A 23,720-nucleotide genomic window follows, 5' to 3' on the forward strand; every position below is an offset into this window, starting at 1 on the left:
ACCAGTGGTGAGCAAATAAACCCTAAGAAATGCAACCTCTTTTCTTATATCCCAGGACTTGAAGCACGCCTGCATGTGGCTTGTCCTGCAGTGATATAATAACGTGCGGACGTGCCTCGTGAAAAGAGTGGTAAGGGGTTATTCAAGGTGTTAGTAACCTCAGCTGAGAATGGCAAAGTGAATCCAGCAATATGGCAGCCGTAGCTTCATGAACTTGGAAGTCTTAAATCAGGGCAGGACTCGAGAACATTCAACCCCATTATATTTTCTGGAGAAAGCTACATCCAGGTTTAGACGAAGGTTGTCCAACTCGAGGCCCGGACTCATTGTATGCAAATGTATCTCATGAATATTAATGAGGGGTATCCTGAAAATAGTTTTCCAGACCCATAGGCCTGGAGTCGGACAGCCCTGGTGTAGACTATATTGTTGCTAGCATATAAAGTCGACCACTGCACAGAGGAGCCTGCAGTATAGAGATATTTTTAATGCATGATATTGAGAAATCATTCGTTTTCATCAAATGGCCAGCGAGCAACTATTCAGGAGGATAAACTGCCCCTGACGAAGATCTCCAGCCAGACTGACAAAGCACTGTGTGCTTGAAAGCCCCAGACAAATATTCACTATTTCTGGTAAGAAGGGGCACCATGGTGTTAACCCCCAGGACTGGTCAAATGGAGTGGGGGGTGGCCCAAGTGATCTTCTGACAAGAAAATGTCTAGCATGTGCTCCCATGTGATCTGCCCAACCACGGCAATCTCTTTGCTTCACTCTGCTATAGGCTCAAGAGGACCTGTTTCTGACAAACCAGGCTCAGTTCTGGAGAGTCATCCAACTGGGGGGCTTTGTCAGGGCTGGTCCCCAGGAATGGATCGGGGATTCTTCTTGGGCATGTTTTGCATATCGCCATTGTGTGCCCGCCTCCAGCCAGGTACTGGGCCACGACTATACTGGGCTTATGCCTGTCCGCAAGTACGATGTCTCGGACTCCTCTAGAACAATAACACGCCGCTACTGAGTTCAGCTGCAGGATGGGAACCAAGCAGTTTGCTGAACTCCGTTTGTAGCAAAAAAATACAACCAGAAAATCTGTGTGGGTCAGGTATATTGAACAAAACGCAGTTCTCTCTTGCACAACTTTGCAAGGAAGCCGCACCCCAGAGGTTTGTGTACATTGGGCGGAGTGGAAGGACATTCCTCTGCCTTATCTATCTCCGTCACAAGCACTTTTTTTCAACAAATTCCTTTGCTCCAACCATGAATGTAATGTGGTGGTAGTTGGAGTAACAAGCATCTTAAGTGCTTTTTGAGGTTTAGGTTGTTTTTTGGGTGCTCATTCTTGTATCCTCGCCACGAACTCTTTGTTTCTCTAAATTTACAGGGTACAGCCCCAATCAGATCCCCTTACCACTCGGTGTTCTGAGTCTAGCTTTCATAATATTCGTTTCGTGCCTCTTTGCTAGTTTCTCCACCGTTTATTTTGGGGTCCCATAACCCGAATCGCGCAATTGATGGGTCCTTCAATGATGGGAGTGATTGCAAATACGCGATTCCATGTGAACAGCTGCCCCTGCCATGATGGTTCGAAACACCCAGAGTGGTTCTGCAGGCAGACATCTCCTTTAGTGGTCATTTGGATGCCTATATGATATATACATACTTCCAAATTGAGGTGTGTCGAGCACCATCTCAGGGCTGGCCTTAGAGCAGGGTCACCTGGGCGACGGCCCTGGGCACCATTAAGCCCCCTTGCGGTATCTAGTCAATTAGTCTCAACCCATTCCATCGAAATTTTTCCATCTAAAAATGTTCCATCTAATGCATGTTTTTGGGGGTAAAGGGTTACTTTTTGTTCAGGTGCATTTTAAAGGGTAAAACAGGGGTTTGAGGGGGGACCACCCAAAAAAAAAGAAAAAAATATGCATTAGATGGACATTTTTTAGATGGAAACATTTCGATGGAATGCCATTAGATGTAATGGTTTTAGATGAAATGACCATAAACCGCCCCATGCCACACCAGCTTGGGGGTGTCTTTGAGTATCTCCCCCAAGCTGGCTTGGTGGGAGAAGGCACGGCAGGCACCCTATTGAAATTATGCGTGCTTCGTTTCCGGGGAGCGGGGTACATTTGATAACAATACGACGCTGATGCTTCCGAAAAAATGTTCACCAAAAATGAGTTTTGGTTCCCCCGGCGGAGCTGCCGCTGCTAAGGCCAGCCCCGCAACATCTGCGCACGCACACACGCACGCACTAAGTCAATTTAACGTAATACTTGAATGGAAGTGCTAGTGCCCCAGCTAAAACCCAACCATTGCATATTGTAACTGAAAGAGGACTTCTCTTTCACGGAATATGTCCTCATCTTTAATGGGCAATTTTTAGAGTTGCCTTAATCGATGGTGGTTGTGGTCGTGCGTGTCCCTTTTGTATGTTTATTTAAGAAAGCTTGTAAGAGAGAGCATCTTTATTGTATCACATATTTGGAGGTGTCTTATGGCTTCAAACATTATCTATGCCATTGTATTGTGCAGTAGAGCAAAACCCGTGGAAGTGATTTTTGAGTTAGGCCTTGCAGTCGCCACCCTTGATACAATGAAAGTCACGTGTTGTTTGAGTTCCTGACCAGGATGGCCATATGTGTTTCAAGCACCTTATGTCTGTTTTGCAGCGAGTGTCGCTCATGAATAGGACTTTGCGAACAAACCCTGCTGCCTTGTTTTTTGTTCTTGCCCTCCACCCTTTCTTATGTTTGCTAGACTTTGCTGTTATTGTCAAATACATATTTAGCTGTGCTTTTTGTTAACAATCATTGTATGTATCTTGCATAGCGCCCTTCTGCGTTTGGGCCATGACGCGCTTGATAAACATTTCTAAAAGTGTGCACCCGCATTCGAGCAGATTGGCGTCATTTTTTGCTGAGTACAAGTCAATTTGCCACAGCAAAAAAAGCTCAGTTTGCAAGAACTGCAGCCTAGTCACAAAAGAAAGGCAGGAAGCAGTGTGTGAGCAAATGCTGGCACTGTGTAGCCGCAGCTTAAGCCGCAAGTGCTCGCTCTCTACATATGCACACATGTGCGACTGAGTAGTTGCCAGTGGGATGGATCCGCCACTTAATGCAAAATGGGAGTCACTGCAGGACTGGCCATGGACAATGTCCTGCCCACCTATAAAACCTGCATGTGCTGATTCTGTCTCGGATGACCTCAAGGACACACCAACTCTTGAAGCCAGTTGCAGGGTTTTTATGTGAAGAATCATAAAGGAGCTCGTTGTGTGCCGTCCTTCGTTCGCCCCCGTCTAGTGGGGGCCATCCCCTCCCTACAGCCCAGGCTTCCTTAAACCACAAGATGGTCACTAGAGTTCGGTGGCACCTGCTGTCTAAGATCCTGCCTGTCTGATGGGGATGACCTAATGGCAAGCAACCTTTCTACCCATCTCCCCCTGGGAGCAATCTAGGGGGGCCGTAACCTCATTCCCCAATGCAGTGTAACATAAAGATCGGTGACTTCCATACACTCGGGCCCCACTTGGTCTTTCCTTTTCACGCCCTTTTACTCTTCGCCCTGATGTTTTAGCTTCCCTCTCTCTTCTGTCTACTCTCCTCCCCCCTACCACTCACTCTCCTGTCTCTCCCCATCTCCCCCCCTGATGTTCACTCTCTACTCCTGCTCTGCTCTATTACTACTCTTCCTTCTCAGCACTACTTCTACTCCCCTACTACTCTCCCCACTACTATTCTTCCCGATACACTTCTCTCCCCGCACCATTACATTACACCCACAGTCAATCTACTTTTACTTCCCCTGTCAACTTCTCATTCACTCCCTCTATCAGCCTCACTCACACACCATGCATGCACACACAAGCCCGAGTAAAATTTCTCCAACTAATCAATGCCTCATCTTGCACACGTCGTGGGCAATCTTGCTCCACGCTTTAAAGGTGTCCTTTCTCTGCTTGGTCTCTTGGTCTTTCTTTTCCTCCTTTGACCTTACCCGATTAACCCACACCTTCCTGTCTTCTGTGAGCCTTTTAATCCTATTCTTTCCCTCTTCATTGGCTCTCTCCCTCACCTGGCTCCGCGGGCCAACCACTGTCTTTCCTTTCCCCTGTGGAGGTCTTGCAGATGAGCAAATGCATAAAAGGGGACTTAAGCCCTGCCCCTTTCTCATATGGGGTCAACCGGCACTAGGTATTGTGGCCGGCTGTAATCACATTCAATGTCCCAGTTTGTATTGGGGTTCTCCCGCTCTTTGTTTATACCAGTTTTCCAGGAGGACCACTCTGCTGCTCTTTCTCAGGCAAGGTGAGTGCCTCTGTCTGATTTGCCTGATGCGCAGAGATTGCAGGCGAGCGGCGGGCCCACTCTACATATTTGCTGAGGCTGACATTATGTGCGTTGGTCTGAGCTCTGTCGCTTAGCATATTTGATCCATTGCTCCGGTGTGCAGGTTTCTCTGAAACACAGCAACTCCCTGCTGTCTCGCCACCGGTCAGGTTGCTCGCAGATTCTTCCGCCGCTAGGCATGCTGGATGTTGAAGTGCTATGGGACAAGGAAGGGACTGGCCAGCATTGTGACGTACAAGCATTGGGAAAAAAAAAGTGGTAATCATTTCATGCAAACAGGCCCATGAAGGCATTGGTTGCTGGCTTGTGAGACTATGTGCTGGACATCAGAAAACTTAATACCCAATTACCCTAAAACTCTGTCTGTGGTCACTTTGAAAGATATGAAATTTCCAGCATTCTTTCTCCTTTCAGGAGAGTTATTGTACTGGATGTTTGTCTTTTTCTCATAAGTATTTGGTGTCCAAAAATAAGCTATCACACTTAATTCGGAACATTCCCACAAAGTAGCACGCCATGCCATGCTCAGAGACTTAGTCATTCACTGTGCAGGCTGTTGTGCAAGACCATGAGACCCTATAATATTAAGGAGCCGTCGTACTGGTGTGAGATCCAACGCGTGTTCCCTATGACTGATCCATTGGCTGGAGTTACTCAGCTGCTTGAGATCTATGAGATTTTTGAAAGACAATTTACTGATGTTGTTTAGTTATTCACTGACCTACCACAGATGGTTACCAGTTGTGGAAACACTTGAGTTTTAACAGGTGTTACTGGATGGGTCTGCAAACTGTGGCTTTGAATATGTTTTGGCCTACGAATTCCGTATCCATCAAGATGTACTATTCTGGATAGAGTGGTTGGGAGTTGTAGTCCAGAACATCGGGTGAGCAAAGGTTGCAGGCCCCTGGCATTGGGTAGCTTGCTACTTTTGAGGGGCTTTGAAGGAGGGCCTGCAGTGATTGTTTGTTTTTGATATTGGAACTCCACGCTTTAACTTTGGTTAACATTTCAGTGTTGCATGTCCTGTGATCCCACTTCTCCCCAGGGGGGAGACTTTCCCTATGAGGCTAGGGAGGTGAGCCATCTACGCAATACCCTCCCTTATAGAGGCAAGTGGGACCTCACCGGGAGAGACTCGCCCCTTTGGGGACAAGGACTCACGTTCTTATGAGGAACTCCCTAAAGAAACCATCAAAAAACCTACCAAAACATTCTGTGAAAAGAAGCCTGACAAGCATGCAAAAATGTGTTATTGTTATCAGGAAATCTTGATAAACACTTTGAGAGAAATATTGCCTTATACTGAGATGAAGAAAAACAATTATGAAAAGAATACACAGTGTCCAGCAAATGGAGAGGAAGGACTGTGAACCCAAGCCAGGGAAATCGCACTGCTACGTCATAAATGAAAAAGGCGGAGATCACGTAGAGAGACACCAGACACACATCATCAGGAAGCCGAGGAGAGTGAGAGAACCCTCGAAATATGAATCTGTGCACAGGTGAACGTAGATGGAAAACAGGCCGCGCAGCGTCCTGAAATGAGGCAAAGCTAAGCAAAGTCACAGATATGTGGCACAAAGAAGGGGAAGTTTGCAGAGAAAGTGAACTGTATGTAAGGCACAATTACCACAGAGGCATGACCATTTGCAAGCAATGGTGGACCAGTAGGTCCATTAACAATGCTGAGACCACCCCAGAAGGCGACTCAGTATACAAGATTCCGGATGGAAAGTGTCAGAAAACACAGGAAAGAGCAAATGTCCGATATACTCCACAAAGCCAACCTGACAAAGCACAGAGGGAGTCCTATCCCATCAAGAAACTCAGTGATGCTGTCACTGAGCAGAGCATGTAATGGGGAAAGCGGGAGACTCCGGAGTGAGATTAAAGAACATTACTGGAACGCTCCGAGTCCCTGTCTTGAAAAAATATTGAAAGTGAATGAAAAGAAAGACTCATTACTGGAACCCTCATGCTCCCAGTAGAGACAGAATATTTGAGTGAAGAAGAGGAAATTAATTATTGGAATGCTCATACTCGACTCAGTACAAATAAAGTACTAATCCAAGATAACAAGTGTTGTGGGAACTCTTGCTTACAAGCAAGAAGAGAACATTTTGAGATATTAAAAACACAGCAACAAGCGTCAACGGGAAACCTTGAAGACTGATTGAAGTAGAAAAGAGACGGAACCAAAAGTAAACCCAGAGACCCTGATAAAAATATTAAGCATTCAGAAAGACGAGAAGAAAGTCCAAAAAGGTGAGTGAAGTCATCCTATGAGAAAGAAAGAAAGAAAGAAAGAAAGAAAGAAAGAAAGAAAGAAAGAAAGAAAGAAAGAAAGAAAGAAAGAAAGAAAGAAAGAAAGAAAGAAAGAAAGAAAGAAAGAAAGAAAGAAAGAAAGAAAGAAAGAAAGAAAGAAAGAAAGAAAGAAAGATCAAATAAGTCAAGGCTGAAGAACCCAGTGTCAGAATTGTGGGACGTTATACAAATAGTTACCAAGAACTATTTAAGAATCGCTTTCTGAACTGCATTTGATGGAGAACCAACCTGCAGAAGAAGGGAGTCATTTTCCTGACTTATGTTATAGTAGGGGTTCAGTCAGGATGGGTGAGTTGGGACAGTGGACTGTTTATGATTTGGACTCTCACTGACAAGCACCTTAGTTTTTTTAGGTGGGGAACACCCTTAGTATAGGGAAAGTTAGGCGTTGAAACGTATTGTTTAATAAAAATAAGCAGTGAGATGACCCGTCAGTCTTTGTGTCCTCCTTCTGACCCGACACATTGATCATGCTACACGCTTAAATAAATGTTGATGATCAACATTCAGCGATCAATGTATTCCTTGCAAGCCTTGGTTTCTATGTTTAACTGTCTGTTCATCCACCTGTCTCCGACTTGCACGTTCAATCTAGGTCTGGTCTTGAGTGTCTCGCCCCAGTCCGCCTACCGCCTCCTGGGAGAAAAAAGTGACTGTTTAGGAGTTGCCTTTATAAGCCTGCCCCTGGATTGTGGAATGATTGGCGGCCATGCCCTGTAACCTAACGCCCCCCTGTTCCATAATGTTACTGTTGACATAATGTCAGGCTATGGAGGCGATAGACACAAAGAACAGCAGCTCTTCTAGAATTTCAGAAGCTATCTCTCTTCCTCTTGTATTGCACAAAGCATACATGCCTCCTCAACTATCAAGTACGATAAAACGGTGTTCGCATTTTAGATTGCGTTGTGGTCTGTCAATTTTCAGCTGTAATTCATAAGATTTAGGTTTTCCAGTTTCCAAGTGGAAAACCTTCTGAGGTGAAAGCCCCAGTTTTTGTTTTGCAATATCTTACAAATGCAAATCCTAATTATTTTCGAAATTGCTCGCAGTTTCTCTGATGATTCGGAAGGTCTATATCTTCCAGGGACACCACATTTCTATGACCTTGCCTTTTTCATTTTAAAATCATTGTTACCTGGTGCACTAGTCTGCTTGACTCAATTGGGTGAGCCCAACTCTTGCAGTGTATGGATCTGTTCCCTGAGGTCCCATCACTAGAAACATGGTTCTCCCAGGAACAGAAAGCTATGTATTGACCTCAGTGGCAGTACTTCTTAGTCTATGGACTGCAAGACTTGTCCTTGGCCTTAAGCCCAGGGATCGTATCTCTCCAGGACTGAAATCTCTGCACTGGCTCCCACTGGCGGCAATGATTAAGTTCAAAACCCTCTGCATTGTCCACAAGTCCTTCTGGGGTCTGAGACCTCAATACCTTCAACTTGCTCTTTCTAAATATCTTCCTTCTCGAGATCTTTGCTCATCCGCCTCCAACACCCCCAGGGTTAGTTGCTTCTCCAAGCAGAGAGTTGGTGGTAGATCTATTTTCTCTGCTTGGGCCTCCCTCTGGAACAGCCTCCCTGCCTCTCTGAACCTTGTGGAGAACCATCTCCGGTTCTGGAAGCACCTCAAAACCTTTCTCTTTGCTTCTGCTTTTTCTCCTCCTCTCCCCTGCTGAATCCCTGGCTGAAACTGTACTGGTTACCTGACCACCCTCTGATCTCGTGCTTAGGTCCCCCCCGCCGCCAGTCGCTCACCTGCACTGCCTTCTTGGCAACGCCTGCACTCGTAACTGTCTCTGTATCCCTACAGTCCCACTACCAGCACTTGACACCGGATGGCTGCACTTTACTTATTATTATTCTTTTAACCCATGTACTGCACTCCCCCCCCCCCTTTCCCATGCACTTGCGCGATCTGAATGACACCTGGCCTAGTAGGATCGCTGTCTGTCTTCCCTCTGTTCCCCCTCCCTTGCCTTGCCTTGAAACACTTGTGTATAGGCGCGTTATAAATACCATATCGTATTACACTATGAGCTGTTCTTCCAGCTTGGAGTGGATTGTCTAGGCACCAGCACAGCAATGTTGCTTATGCATCAGTCAGGGCACACAACACATCACCTAAAGTGCATTTCTTTATTCCAGACGATCGGAAGGAAATTGCCGCCCGCTGCGTCAACTCAGGAGCCAGTAAAGCTGGAAATCGATGGAAGAACAAAACGTAAGTTACAATGTGCTTTGCTCACTAGGCTTCCAGAACATGTGCATGATTATACAGGTTTCTTGAAGGTCTTGGGTCTGTTCTTTGTGCGCATTGCCAGCTGAAATCAGAATGTGGGGCATTGTCTGGCAACAGTGCAAAGGCGTGTGGTGTGCAAGCTAGACCTTTCCTGCTTAAATCCTACAGTGGTGTGATTCTGGAAGGTGTTTTGTGCTTCCACGGTTTAAGCTGTATGCATGTGGCCTGTTTTGCAGGAGCAGCCCAGTGCGGCACATGCAAATTGCATCCACATGAGGATGGCAATGGAGTCGTGAACTCCTCCCTGATTCACACAGCGACAGTCCCACAGCTGCATGCCTGCTGTCATGGGTTCGCCCTGGTTCTGCGCTATTGTGGCGCCTAGACTGTTTGGCACGCTTGCTTTTGAACCCCTTGAACAGCGGTGTAGGTTTCCATCCTGGCGATTTTCCTTCCCCTGGGGTGTAATGCACCGTCATTCCACCTACGGCTATCTCCAAGGCCCGTCTTTGTTTTTAATCTCTGCTTCTGTTCTGGATCCCCCTTTCCATACCACTCCACTGGCCCCACTATTTTCCCAGCCTATAGCACCCCCTCAGTGCCCTCGTTACCTGTGTCTGCTGCTCTGCTGAGCGCCTCTTCAGCCTTGGTGTCCAGCGAGATCCTGCAGGGCCCCTTTGGCGCCGTCCCTTTTCCATATCAGCGGCCTCTTGCTTTTGCTGTTTGATCAGGGGAGTCCCCATCAGAAGCGTTGTGCCCCCGCTCTCGTCCAGTGCTCTGGGTGACATCCTCACCCCTGCTCACCAGGCCTTCCGCACATGGCGCACAGTTGGACTTCCTGAAAAATAGTTGTTTTCCAACTTGGGCATTTACGATACAAACTGTGTCAATCAGGTGCCAGTGTGCTTGGTCTTGTGAGATAAACGGAAATGTGTAAGCCACGGATGTTTTAAGACACAAGTCTGCTTTGTCGAGCCCTAAAAAGAAAATAGCATACAGTGAATGAGTGTTTCTGTTCCACTTTACATGTTGACTGATAATTTAGGGAGGGCAAAGTCAACGAGGGAGTTTGGGCTACTAACCCTTTAAGGTTTATCAGTTGAAGTGAACCCCTAAGGCACCAAGGTCCTTTGCCAGTGTTTCACCCCGCAGCTGCACTGATCTCAGTGTTCACTTTGTTTTGCTTCTCAGGTGCTTGGCGTGCTTTGTCTGATGTGACTGGGTGTCACTGATTAAGTATAACTGCTCCCACCACCCGGAAGCGGGTGGTATGCGGGTAGAGTGAGCTCATCCCTGCCCCACTTATTCAGACTATGTACATTTTAGTGCACTGGGGAGTGGGTGTGAGCCACCCTCATTTTGCAGCCATTGGCACCGTGGTGGGGAAAAAGCCAGCCATGCCTGTAAACCCAAATGAATCACTGATTCATTTGGGTTTACAGGTATTTCAATGGCATATCCTCGCCACCAGGGCTGTTGTTTTAGGTGCTTTGTTTATACTGCTGCCTGCAAGGGATCTATGTTTTTGGATCACCCAATGCAATATCTCCTGCCCTAAAAATTGCTTGGAAACGATCAATTACCTAAATTATGACCCCATATACTCAGCAAAAACAAAGAGGTGATGCCTGGAAGGTGTGGAATTAACCTTAACCTCTGGCACAGCTCTGGGCAACCCTCCAGACCCTCACTTAAGGCCTGCCAAGCCATTACAGAAAGGTGAAAGACCATATGCAAATCAGGCTTGGTCCCACACCCAAAGGGACAGTCCAGCCTGAACTGCTAGGTCACATCCCTTTCTGCACGATACCACAAGCATCCCCAAACATGTTTCGGCCTCATTGGGCGTCATCATTGAGGAGCAGCTTGTGACTCTGTTTTTTTTGCTTGGTCACCCCATATAGACCATGCTTCACCAAAAACATGATGCCCAAATGTCATCACTAGTCATTAAAACCACCATATCGGGCGACTAAGTGACTGGATAACCTTGCAGCTACTTTGGACTGCTTGCAAGCGTTGCAACTGTATCATTAAGTACGCCTATAGTAGATTCTTGACTTTGCTACTTACCAGGTAGTTTTTCATCTGCTTCTGCACCATGGTTTTGAAAAAGACGGATTCAGTCTTTCATTGGGGCTCAAAGATTGTCCAATGCCACCTCCTGTAATATTACTTTTGGGGTCAAAGGGCATGTGGTGTCAATTCTCACTACCGATGGGATTTCATTTATTTGACTCACTTAAACATTTTTCCTGTTATCTTACTGGCCCAACATTCGGAGGAGACTTAACGGGAGCATATCGCAGGAACATTTTTAAATGTTTTTTTTAAATGAAGTAAGAAGAGTACACGAAAAACTCTGGAAATATATGAATCCTTTCCCCCTAAATATTCTAGGAGGGTCTTATTTACTATTCCAGGTCCAGTCCCTGAATATTTCTGGCAAAGTTTCTGATTTAGGATCCACTTTGCTGCTCCCCAGTTTGTCGTTTTCATGGAGTATCTGGTAGACATATTTTCCCTCCTCATTGAAGAAGTAGAGGCGCAGAATGGATAAACCCCATAGTGGCAGTACACAAGCCAAATGGTAGTGCAAGACTATGCATTGACCTTAGAGGGTTATATGAAAACGACAAACTGGGGAGCAGCAAAGTGGATCATAATTACTGAGGCTGGGTGTCCTGAAATTTTGCTTGGTTATCTTCCACATGCTGCACCCCGGCCTCCAACCCCTTTGGACTTCTCTGGGTAGCTCTATTTCTTTTATACTCGCCACAGTTCTGGAAATCAAAAAGGCATGCTCTGCCTCTCCTTTTAATGGACAAGGGTTTTCTAGGCCAGGTTTTTATGGACACAAACAAAGCCATCCTTGCATGTAGGATGTTCCAAGTTAATTGTCACATAAGAAATATATTGATGGTAAGATTGTTTAAAATGATTTCTAATCATTAGCCTGAAAATGCTAGAGGTGTGTCTATGGGGTTTAAACAAGTAATAGCTTATTTTTAAAAATGTGTACACTTTATTGAAAAATTAGAATAAACAATCTTATTTCTCAAAGGTACTGTACATATTTTCCATTTTTTAAACCGAATATTTTCAATTTGTTCAAAAAAAAGGTCAATATCTTTTTGAACTTTTAACAAAAAATGACAAATCTTTATAAAATATTCTAATCACGGTTTATCCCTTTGGGCACTGTGATGGTGGCCCGGCACAAAGAACCACACTGACTCCTAAAGTAAAGTTTCAAGGGTGCTTATTAAGACTTGTGCTGATCAGAATGGCTGGTTCTTTTTGAGACCTAATGAACTGGGGATAGTTTGGTGTTAGGGCCGGCCCTTTCCTCTCTCGAACTTGGTTCCCACCTCCCTAGCCCAGACTTCCTTGTCACAGTGGTTTGTAGTTCTCTGATCAGTAACACATCTGTCTTTCTTCTTCTTTACATTTTAGATGTTTGCCCTAAAACGATGGCTACCTGACTCCCGAGGTAACGTCCAGTTTTCCCTCTCCTATCGTTGGTTAGTCTCCGGCAATAGGGAATGGGTCCTTCTTTTGCCCTGCGTCATGCACACTCCTTTCTCAACTTCTCACACCTGACCCTGCGCCATATTAATCCCAACAGCTGTTCTTCTCTCCCTACGTCACTGTTCCTCCAATCTCTCACTCTGCCTTTCCACCTCCACCCTTTGATCTTACTTCCTTTTCCACTCCTATTCCTTACTACCGCTATACTTCCAACTATCCCTCTACTTCAGTTATTCCTTTCCCTCCTTCCGCTCACTCTACTCTCCCCGCCTCTTACTGGTTCTCTAGTTAAACTTTCGTCTACACCAATATCTACTCCTCCTCTCCCACTCACTGTCGCTCTTTCTGCTCAACCTCTACTACTGTTCCTATTCCGCTACTACCACTACCTCTCTACTACCACTATCTTCCTCTCACCGGAATGCCAGGGATATCGTGCCCTGCTCACCTCTCTCGCTACCCCTCGGGTCAGATCCCCAGGGACACCCAGGGATAAGGTGCTCTGCACACCCCTATACCACCCAGTATCACCTATTGCCTTCACTCGCTACTCCCACTTTACTTCCAGTTACTACCACTACTTCAGTCTGCCACAACTCCTTCTCTACTTCTAATGCTCACTCTCTCACACAAACATTTCATAGACCTCCTTAACAATAGCCTCTGCACTCCAGTCGCTCCCGCCTCCTCTGGTCTCTTGGATGTCCTCCTGCACCGCTGGTCCACATCCAACTGCAACTCACACCAAACAACCCCCAAACTCCCTCTTGTATATCCCTCCCCCTCTCTGGATTGGCCATTTACCCTATCAATGGTTTACCTTGTTTTCAAGGGGTGTGACGGGGAGGTCTTAGGCCGTTACATAAGGGCTTTCTGCCCCGCCCTCTTTTCTGCACAGCTTTGCTGGATTAGGGAGTTTCTCTTGGTGAACTGGCTCGTCTTTTCTGGTCTGTGTTTTTTCTTGCGAGGAAGTTCTGCAGCGCGACGCCAGTTCCTGCCATGGTACCGTCCTGGCTGGTAAGGGGATGGTGGGAGGATGCCTGTCTACACATTCCCTGGCACCCAGGATTGTTGGGGTCGGTATTTCTCCCACCACTGACCGGGCTGGAGCCAACGACCCTGTCACAGCACAAATCCCAACTGTTACAAATCTCCTACAATGTTTTCCCTTATTCATCTTTCCAAAAAATAAGAAAAATATAGAGAAATTAATTTAGTATGTACAGGTAAGCAAGAAGACAAACCATACCTCCTCACAACTAATATCCCAGATATACAGCATGTCATTATTAAGAGTGTGTATCTGAGACACAGCTAGTCTTGTATTTGTAATTGTATTAGAACAGAGGAGAAGAAAGGCAGAGAGGCTGCGGTCAGCTGTGGTTGTTGATGCAAGGTTCCCACGTCTTTCGGGACAGGATTTGGCTTCTGATGGATGTCGTTGGCTTGAAAAGACACCAACGAAGAGCGAATACGGAAGAAAAGAGTGCAAAGTTACATTGGAGCAAAGCTCGCATGACATTGGGTCTGGGAGGCGAATACACAGGGTTATGGCATGATCTGAAGCAGCGCAGGCCACTGGAGCATGCCAGAGGGGGGGAGTTGATGCCGGGACGCTGGCCTGAGGGCCTTGGATGAAGGGTCTCAGGTCAGTTCACAGAGAGTTTTCAGAGTCCTGACAGCAAAGGGTCACCTGCTTCTGGATACAGAGATGCATGCTCATTTAGGAGCTGCAATGCCTTAGAGTAGGAGATGTGATCCAGTTGTCCTCACCGGATCCGGGCAAGGAGCTCCACAGTGGGTTCCTACTGGCTGTTCTGGAGTGGGAACGCTTTGCCATCAGCTTTCATTCGGAACATCAAAGGAGGCTGGTGCTGAGCTTGAGTCTTTCCTGGAGCAGCAGGCATTCCAGAAATCCAGGTACAGAGGTCTAGCAGTAGACCAGGTCAGTAGGTAAGGGAGTCTGCTTTTATCCCTTGGGCGGGATTTGACCCAAGTCTTCAAGGCAAATAAAGACAACCTCTATTTTGGGGAATGGAGGAGGGGGGTCAAAAAGGACGCAGCAAGGTCAAATGGATTCCATCCAGTGGACCACGTTACATAGATAAAAAAGCCACCACCAGCCTAGCCACCTGACTAACCGAGAACTGGTACTGTCTCTGAGACACTGTGGGGCACCTTTGTTGTACCCCCGCTTTCGGAGTCACACAGACTATTAAAGCAGAGCACATAGCAACAGAGACACCCTTTGCCAGGCTTTGGCTTGCACCTGGCAGGGTGAAAAATAGTCACAAAATGCATAAAACGCAGCGAAAAAACTACAGGGGGTACCTCATCACATAAAAAGTGGTCTTTCTACCCAACAGCCAGGATCCCAGCCAGTCAGCCCCTTTACAACAGCGGAAAGTCCAACACTGGGTAATGTTGCCTGGAACCCAATGTTCCTGATTGATTGGCTGGAACTGACATGATATCACTATGAGACAAGGGCTATACCTTGTGGTAATGGCCTGCCGACTCGAGGTAATGGCCTGAGCAAAGCAAGTGCATTACCGATGAGTAGCAGGCCATTATCACATGGCATAGCCCACCCCGGCGGCCATTTTTGCCATTTGCCTCTTTGGGCTGCTGGTGAAATGTTGGATGAGACTCTGTGAGCAAAAGAAAAAATGTCAGAGGTGTGAGAACAGCGCACGCCTGACGTGTGCGCCACACCTGTATTGGAGCCACAACAGTGTGACTAAGTGGGCGGGGCAGCCTGCAGGGGCGTGATTTGTGAAGGATGAGAAGAAAGTGCCGGCATGGTAAGTGGGAAAAGGAGTGGAGTTGCAGTGAATTGCCTGACTGAGGCAGGGAGGATTGTGAACAGGAGGCCGCGCAAGGATTGAGCCTGGAATGCGGGGAACATGGGCGTAGACCTGCAAATATGGCTCACATTCCCTGTGTTAGTGGCAATTTGTCTTCCCTCTCAGCCAGCTTCTGCAGACATGCCTGAGCTATAAAGCGATAGCTGAAGAAGAGGTTAAGAAACACAGAGGAGTTGTTTTTTTTTGTCAGATGACTCCGGGTCACCCCGGCAAGGTATGGCCGTGTCAGTCTCTCCCTTGAGTAAGGCTGCCGAGAAATGCACGAGCAATTCCAGTGACTCATGGAAAGAGCTACTGCAATACTGTGGCCTTCTCACACATTCCACTGACCCCTTTGCCGAATAATTTTAACAGGACAGGCAAAGCTTCTTCTTTGTGAAGACAAAAAGGTGGTTAACTTGTGCAGGTCTAGTGCTAGGAAGACTTTGAACCTTGGAGAGGCGAATGATGGTTCCAGGGGCCTGCCGTAGAACAGCGTATATGCATATAGATTGCTGGGTATTTGGTACTATGTGGGCATACCCGACGTCTCACCAAATCGCGTGGCCATCTAGTCTGTTACAGGAAGGTAGAGCATCTGCTGTTTCATCTGGAAATGTGATTTTTTTTTTTACCTGCAAGCAAATGGTACCAGACGAGCGAGCAGGACTGTATTTCATGGAATACATCTGCTTTTAATTTATGGTGGATTAACATCCCCTCCACAAAGGTTAGCCGTGATGGGAGAGCTATACAAATGTTGTAGTTTACCATAACTATTACACTTGATTGTAATATTTTCTAAAATCTGTGCAGGGAAAGCGCCCTTTCTCCCCTTATTTATTTGTTTATGGTGTTTATAAAGCACACGAAGTGCCAGAGGCATCAAGGCGCTGTCGGGCAGAGACCGGTAAGTCCACCAGAAGTAACCAGAACCGATACTTCTTCAATGCCCTATGAAACCAGGCATGATAATTGATTTAGCGCAACATCGGGGACAGGGGCGTTTAGCAAGCTGGCGGCCAAAACTGAAAAAAAGCGACCACCTAAGCGCACTCTACGGTGAAGTGGAATTCTTAATACGTTTTGAGAACGCAGACACCTAGCAGGCTGGCAGAGAGTCAGCTTATTTTGCAAATACTCTGCATCTAAATGATGGATAGCTTGGTGCTTAATGCACAGAGGGCCTCATCATGAGTTGCGTGGTATCCCAGTGCTAATTGTGCCGGCATAGCGCCTTGCACAATTAGTGTTACCACAACTCGGTTCGGCGCAATTTGCGCCAGATCCTGAGTTGCGGTGGGGGCGGCGGCGGCGGTGGGGAAATACCCCAAAAGACTGCATACATTTGTACGAATGGTATGAAAGACCTAAAAAGGCCTGTACCATTTGCATGATTCCAAAAATACCGGACATGAGGAGCGGGGATTGCGGGGGTATCCCCCGCACCCAATGTTAGGCATTTTCTTATTCAAGGCTTGCGAGGGTGGCCCACACATAGGGGAACGAAGTAAGAAGAAAAAAAAAGGAAAGAACCCTGTGGCACTGGTTCCCAAGCACGTAAGTAGCTACAGTCTTTTCAGCCGCAAACCTTTCCGTTACGGGCAAACAACCCAAATCCGCAGGGGCGCTATTACTGCCAGATAGAAATTGCACCAGGGGTAATAATGTTGAAAATTGACTTGAAGCCGGCGCATTCACCTAAAGCTCAGAGCTGAAGGCGAATGCCCCAGAACACGGGATTGGGGTGTAGCGGTAAATGCAGTGGTGATAGCATTACAGCCACATTTTTACCGCTCTGCCCAAATTGTAGTTGTGGTTAATATAAACACGTGCTCTATATAGCCGTAATTTTGATTTTATTGCCTGTAAGAGCCTAATGATAATAAGCTGTTAGCCACTGCTTCATTGGATCTCCTGGCAGACCCACTGCTGCTGGTGCCCTGTACCTACCCCTCATAAGGCTGAATGCTTAGGGAGGATAATAATGTAGCTTTTTAACATGAGAAATTGCTAGAGTTTAACCCTACTGCCATCAGATGGGGAGGGCAGTTATGTCCGGTTCCGGTGAAAGCGCCGGTCTATGTGCTTTTTGTTCAGTGACGTGGTAATTTCATCACATGGCCGTAACTGGCCACTTTCCTTTCTAACAGTAGCTTTGCCGCCATTAATTTGCATGATCACAGTACATCCCAGAGCACAGGGACAGTGGCAACAACAATTTTACTTGCAGAATGTGGAGGCAATAAGGGTTTTTCCTTGACAAAGAAAGAGGTCATTTAATTTGGATAGTGGTGGGGGCCAGTGAGTTTATGCTTTCTGTTGCCCTACTTTTGTCAGAATATTTACAATGCAATCTACGCCAGGAGGTACTGGTGATGGAGAGGCCAATAAAAAATCCAATCCAATATGGGCCTATTCTCCTTCTTTATCCCTTTCCTATGGTGAGATGGCTTGCTGCATGCTGTCTGCACATTTGATCCTTGGAGTGGGATGGTTGTGGGCTGCTGACTTAAAAAGGAGATCTCATCATAGTGGTGCCTCAGCTCAATTTTGAGCAAAGCCAATATATCTGGCAAGCTGGGATATCTTGGAGTCCTCTAGGGTTGCTGTTCTACCACCTTAATTGTGACCTGCCTTTTACCATAAGGTCATTGGAAGTTTTCAGAGAACTCACTGGGATGCCTTCGCCAAGGTCTGCTTCATGTGTTTCTGGGATTAACCTGGTCAATGGTGGTCCTCAGCAGGGATGGTCAAATGCAGACTCAAGATTTTTCAGCCTTGATGGAAACAGCCATACCCCACACCACTGCACCATATTAAATATCCACTTGGGGCACATACAAATACCTCTGGACCTGAATTAAAGCACACCGCAGAGGCTCTGTTGCAGGTGTAAAGCACAGGCGTTAATCAGGCACAAGCAAAGGAGCAGGATGGAATTTTAAGGAGGGATACCAGTAGACTGGGAGACCAGTGCCATGCAGCCCCAGCAGCAAGGAAACCCAGCAACAGCCTGATGGTCCAGCAGCAAGCTGTCTCGAAAATCCAGCCGCAAAGAAGGTTTTACTTCATCCTCCTTAAATAGTGCCCTGATCCTGCCCACCAGTGAAACTACTAATCACAGGGGAAGCTGCAATCCCTAGTCACAATCTCAATGTAAACTGTAAGCATGTTTTGTCCCCTATTGTACCAGCCAAAAGTGCAGGTGTGCATCTGAAAGAACCCATTTGAGAGCAGTTTGTGTTCAGATAAGTGTATTTCCATGTGCCCTTGACCCCACTCTCCCAGTCCAGCACAGGCACTAGATCTCAGGTGCAAGATAAAGTGCTGCAAACCGCCCCCCCCCCCCCCGAGCCCCCTTGCAGGAGCTTCTCATGTCTCATTAAATTAGGTGGTCAGCTGGACCCAGCAGGAAACAGCAGATTATGTAAAGTACTGTCCGTGCAGGGTGACAACACTGCACATTAAGCAGCGATTGCGTGAGAAGACCCTGTAGGTTGGCAGTGCCAAGGACACAGAACCAAGATGAACTAGACCTGTTCTGTTCCCCCAAGACTGACTGCTCCAGGAACCACCAGTGCATTTTTGTATTCACTTTTCGTCGATTCAGCTAGGAGCTGTTAATGGCTGGACACCACTCTGCTCTTGGCCTGTCCTTCCTGAAGGACAGTGAGTGCGGACAACCCATCTCCCCTGCCACCCTTTGTACTGTGGCTAGGAAAGGTGTGCAAGGGGGTTCTGGGGCTGGTGACCCACAGGTGGAAAAGCCAGGGGCAGAAAAAAACTCACATTGCAGGCAGGTTCAGGAAGTTTGTTTACTTTACTTGTATAGCGCGCCTGACCCAAGGGTATCTGGGCGCTGGTAAGTACAAAAAATACATGTTATAGTATATACAAAGTAATGGAGAACAGTCAGCCGATGCAGTAGGTGGTACAGTGAGCGGACAACAGAAGAATGGCAGAAAGAAGACAGCGATAGAAAGACCTGCAAGAAGATCAAGGCCAGGCGCCACAAGATGGAAAAGAAGCAAGTGGTTCTAAGCTAAGAGGTGGTGCCCAATTTAGACAGATTCAGTGTGTTGCAACATGTCTGACTAGGATCGTTGACTGGAATATATGGGATCAGACCCAGACTGACCACTTTGTACACAGGAATCACAGATCACATCAATTTCATGTCCAGGATGATAATCCACCGGGCAAGAGGGTGTGCAGTCATGAAATGGGTCGGTTTCATATGTTTTATCATAGTTGAAATGAAAGGCTGGGTGCACTTCACAGCCCATTAGTAGCGCTAAACAGACAATAGCCATATTGTACAAATGGCCTCTAACATATGGCCCAAAAAAGCGAGGTAACAGTTTAGACAGCCAGGACTTGCCAACAAGGTATTTAGTTGACAACCAAAGCGTGTCGCTGTAAGGAAGGCATGGTATCAATAGTAGGCACAGACACAATGGATAAAAGCTTCGAAAACCTTTATTTAGTATTTTAGTTGGGTTGGTTGAATTCCTAACTCTAGAATGGGAGTAATCTCGACCATTAAATAAATAATACAGCCCAAGTCTGTTTTAGTCAAAATCAAAAGGCTTATATTAAAAATCAGTAGTCAGCCCCAGAAAATGGACTTTAGAGTGGGAAGTCTGAAAAGACAACCCTGTGTGACTGCACTATCAGTGCTGTGTGACACACAGTAAAAAGATGATGCCTATGGAGTAGGTGAGACTCCATAGTCTATGAACACACAAATGTACAACACACAGCAAAACACATGTAAGAGTGGGGAAAGAAAGGCTCACACTCTTACCAGGTGAAAAAAATAAATCCCAGAAATCCAGCAAAGCTGCTGAGGGACTCACTAGATAAGGGAAATTAGCCATTCTGGAGAATTCTCCCTAACAGTATGTATCTGTGATTTAGGGATTGTATGCCACCCTGATAGTGTATACGGCTCCCTCTTTTCCCTAATGCCAACTTCAATATCTAGAGTATTTTATATATTATGTTCATCGGTTGCACGACTGGTCTGCTAGTTATTAAATGGACACACCATGGACCAAGGAGTACTCGTTAACACTTTTATTGTTAACTTCCAACATCAAACAAGTGTTATTGTCTAAGCAGTCCCAACCTGCTTCTTTTTCAATAACAGTTTCTTTTTCATAACAAACTCCCTCCCACACATGCTAACGCCTCTTTCTATAGCAGAGTACATCTGCGCCGCATCCTTCAACACCCATGACACGAATGCTAGGTTTTGTTAAAAAAATATTTCACCGCGAATGCTACAGTTTCAAATTTCTTTCCTTTTTGCTGCATTAGCACACACCCGAACCATTCTCACTGGCATCAGTAAACAATTTCAATCCCAATCCTAAATCCTTTTAAAATGGATGCTTGTAACAAACGAATTCTAAAATCTTACATCCTCAAACTCCCTCTCACACACCAATCATATCTCACCCCTTTCTTTACCAACATCCTCATGGTTTTGTCCTTTCTGACAAATATTTAACACGTTTCCCGTAATACTCCACCAGACCTGGATAGGAAGGCCACTCCTTTCTATCTTTTGGAGCCCACATAATTTTGATTGCCTCTACCATCGGCATCATCTATTCTCCCTAATACACTTTCCAACCCTTCGTTATTTTCCTCAATGTCTTTTACCCATACTATAATATCATCTTGATAACAACATACCACTTGTATGTCTTTGAGTAGTTTGTTCATCCCTCTCTGAAATGTGCTAGATGTGGAAATGAAACCCAATGGCATGCTTCTGCACCTATACAAACCAAAAGGCGTTATGAACTTCACCTGATGGTAAGCCACCTTCAAGTCTAATGTTGAAAATACCTTTCCCCCTTTTATTTCAGAAGACAGGCCATCAATCTTTGGTAATGGGAACCTATCTGGTAGCATGCCTTATATAACCCTCTCAGGTCAATGCATAGTCTTGCACTACCATTTAGCTTGTGTACTGCCCCTATGGGGCTTATCCATTCTGCGCCTCCACTTCTTCAATGAACCTTTCACTCAGCATTCATTCCAGCTCCTTTTCAACATCTGCACGCAGTGCCAAAGGTATAGTACATGCCTTGGATCTCACCGGCATGGCACTTGGTCTTAGCTTTATTAAGTGTGCAAAGCCTGTCAAACATCCAGTTTTCTTCCCAAACACCTTGGGAAAACATTTTGTCATGTCATTCTTCTCCTCCACCGACTCCACCTTTCCTGAGTTTTTTTTTGTATGACCATCACCTGAGTTGGATGATCCGGATCCAGTGTCTGAACCAAATCAGCCTGGGCATCCTACGAAAGCAGCCCCCCCTCTCCTGGTGACCCTCACCATTCCCTGTGCGCAACTCTCACCATACTTAAATTGAACCCAGAATTCACCTACAATGTCTATCAGTATATCTCTATAAGCATGCACTCTCACAGTGGCTTCCTGCAGTTCACATAAGTTAAACTCCTCTCTCCACGTATCCAAGTTCACAAGTGTATAGTCTGCTTAGTCTGCTACGCTATCTGTTAGTAGGTTTATAGGGACATTGTTCACACTCATCTCAGCATGAGGTTTCGCTCTTCTTGGTCTTGCATCAATTGCATTCACCACACAAGCCTCATCTTCCGCTCTGGTACCAGCATCTTTCCGGTAGCTTGCATAGTCCTGTATTGCCTTAATGCCTCCAGGCTTGCTCCAATGCTTGCAACAGCGAGCGATGTGACCCTTCCTGACACATTCACGGCATACTATGTGGTCTACAAAGCATTGCTTGTCACTTGCTATATGGTCTGGGTTTGCCGCACCTATAACGCCGTTTGTTGAGAGGCTTCCCATCGTACCTCTACTTCACTTCCAAATTCTTCTTTGGTGCTGCTTTCCCCTCCTCCTTATTCACTAGCTGTTTTCTTAGTAGCATCTTTTCTACTACACTAGCCATTGGAATTTCTGCTTATCCAGCTTCTTCATCCAACACCGTAATGGATCTTTCCGTATGTTCTACCATTTTTGCTACCTCGATTGTTCTCTCTAGTGTTATGTTCATGGCGCATCCTCCTTCCCGCCACAAAGCTTCCCTAACCTTTTGATCACTGCTCCTTATAATTAGCTGATCCCTAATATGTTCATCTCTGCAGTGACCGTAGTTAAATTTTACTGCCAGTCCACAGAGCACCAATATGAACTCCTCAATGGATTCATCACTCTTTTGGTCTCACGTGGCAAAATGGTATCTCGCCAGAAACATATTCTGTCTTGCAATCAAATGTTTATCCAATCTGGCCAAGCTCTGTTCAAAACTCGACAAACGCTCTGATTCATTTGCAGAGAGTTCTGGTAGTTTTCTAAAAATTGCTTGGCCTTCTTGCCCCAAGCAATGGTACAACAAGGAGTCCTTCATGTCACTGGCAAAGTTGTTGCCATATACTCTTGAGTATATACCTAATGATCCCTTCTTTCCAGTGATTCCACTTCATACTGGGTTCTCCTGGATGGGGCAATAACAGTGGGCATGGGATTTTCATTTTTTGCTGGGTTACTGGGTAGTGCCTGACCTGGCAATGGCCACCCTGCATTACTTCTCACAAGTGTCGAAAGATTATCTTCCCTTAAAATGGCTGCCGTGCCTCCTTACTTTGCTGTGCACCTTGCAACATTGTCCCTGAGTTGTCAGTCAATTGCCTGCTCCTTTCATGGCCTCTGCCATGCGTGCACTTGGCTGTCCCTCACTTTTGGGACTCTTATGCCTCACACTTTCACTTGGCCCCTGGCACACCATACCTTATGTTGCTGCGGAGGCAGTAATCTCCCTGCTGAGCGTTGCCCGGGATGACATGCAGTCATTCGATCCATTTCAGAGTCTCGGCACGATCACGGGTGCCCTTCTGATTTTCAGTATTCGCACCGGCTTAATCAGTTACAACGTGGAGCTTCTCTCATGGCACGGCTCATCCTAACCTTGCTTCAGGTGGCAGGCTGTGGCTGCTGCTTTCTTGTTGAAGTCCTTGTCACCAGTATTAAATGGACACATCATGGACCAAGGAGTACTCTGTAACACTTCTATTGTTAACTTCCAACATCAAACACGTGTTATCGTATAAGCAGCTTCAACCTGCTTCTTTCTCTTTCTTTTTCATAACAAAACCTTTCAATCCAGACCTAACAGCAGACAGAATGAACAATGAATGTACCTCTATATATACACATAATATATAACACTAGTTATTTCTGATTATGTGCCTATCATTGCTATCTTTGAATGAGGTGAGGCTCATTTATACAGGAGGACATTCAGCTTGGATCTACAAGGAGATTAAGGATTTTTATCCTCCAGTAATGTTCCAGAATTACTTTTAATTTAACAATGCAAACTGCCTTCAGTTCTTTATTGTATAGGATAAATGCAAA

The 23,720-nt window shown here is 46.0% G+C and overlaps 1 protein-coding gene across 2 annotated transcripts in view; it reads left to right on the forward strand.

The window, feature by feature from the left end:
- Positions 1 to 23,720, forward strand: part of SH3KBP1 (SH3 domain containing kinase binding protein 1) — a 1,496,599-nt gene that overhangs the window by 1,142,411 nt on the left and 330,468 nt on the right. For both annotated transcript variants that reach the window (XM_069637105.1, XM_069637106.1), the window contains one exon: positions 8,831 to 8,906. In XM_069637105.1, coding sequence (XP_069493206.1) covers positions 8,831 to 8,906 — 76 coding nt within the window. The remainder of the gene's footprint in view (positions 1 to 8,830; positions 8,907 to 23,720) is intronic.

The sequence above is a fragment of the Ambystoma mexicanum genome, chromosome 7p (assembly GCF_040938575.1).
Source record: "Ambystoma mexicanum isolate Mex_15411 chromosome 7p, UKY_AmexF1_1, whole genome shotgun sequence".
Classification (NCBI taxonomy): domain Eukaryota; kingdom Metazoa; phylum Chordata; class Amphibia; order Caudata; family Ambystomatidae; genus Ambystoma; species Ambystoma mexicanum.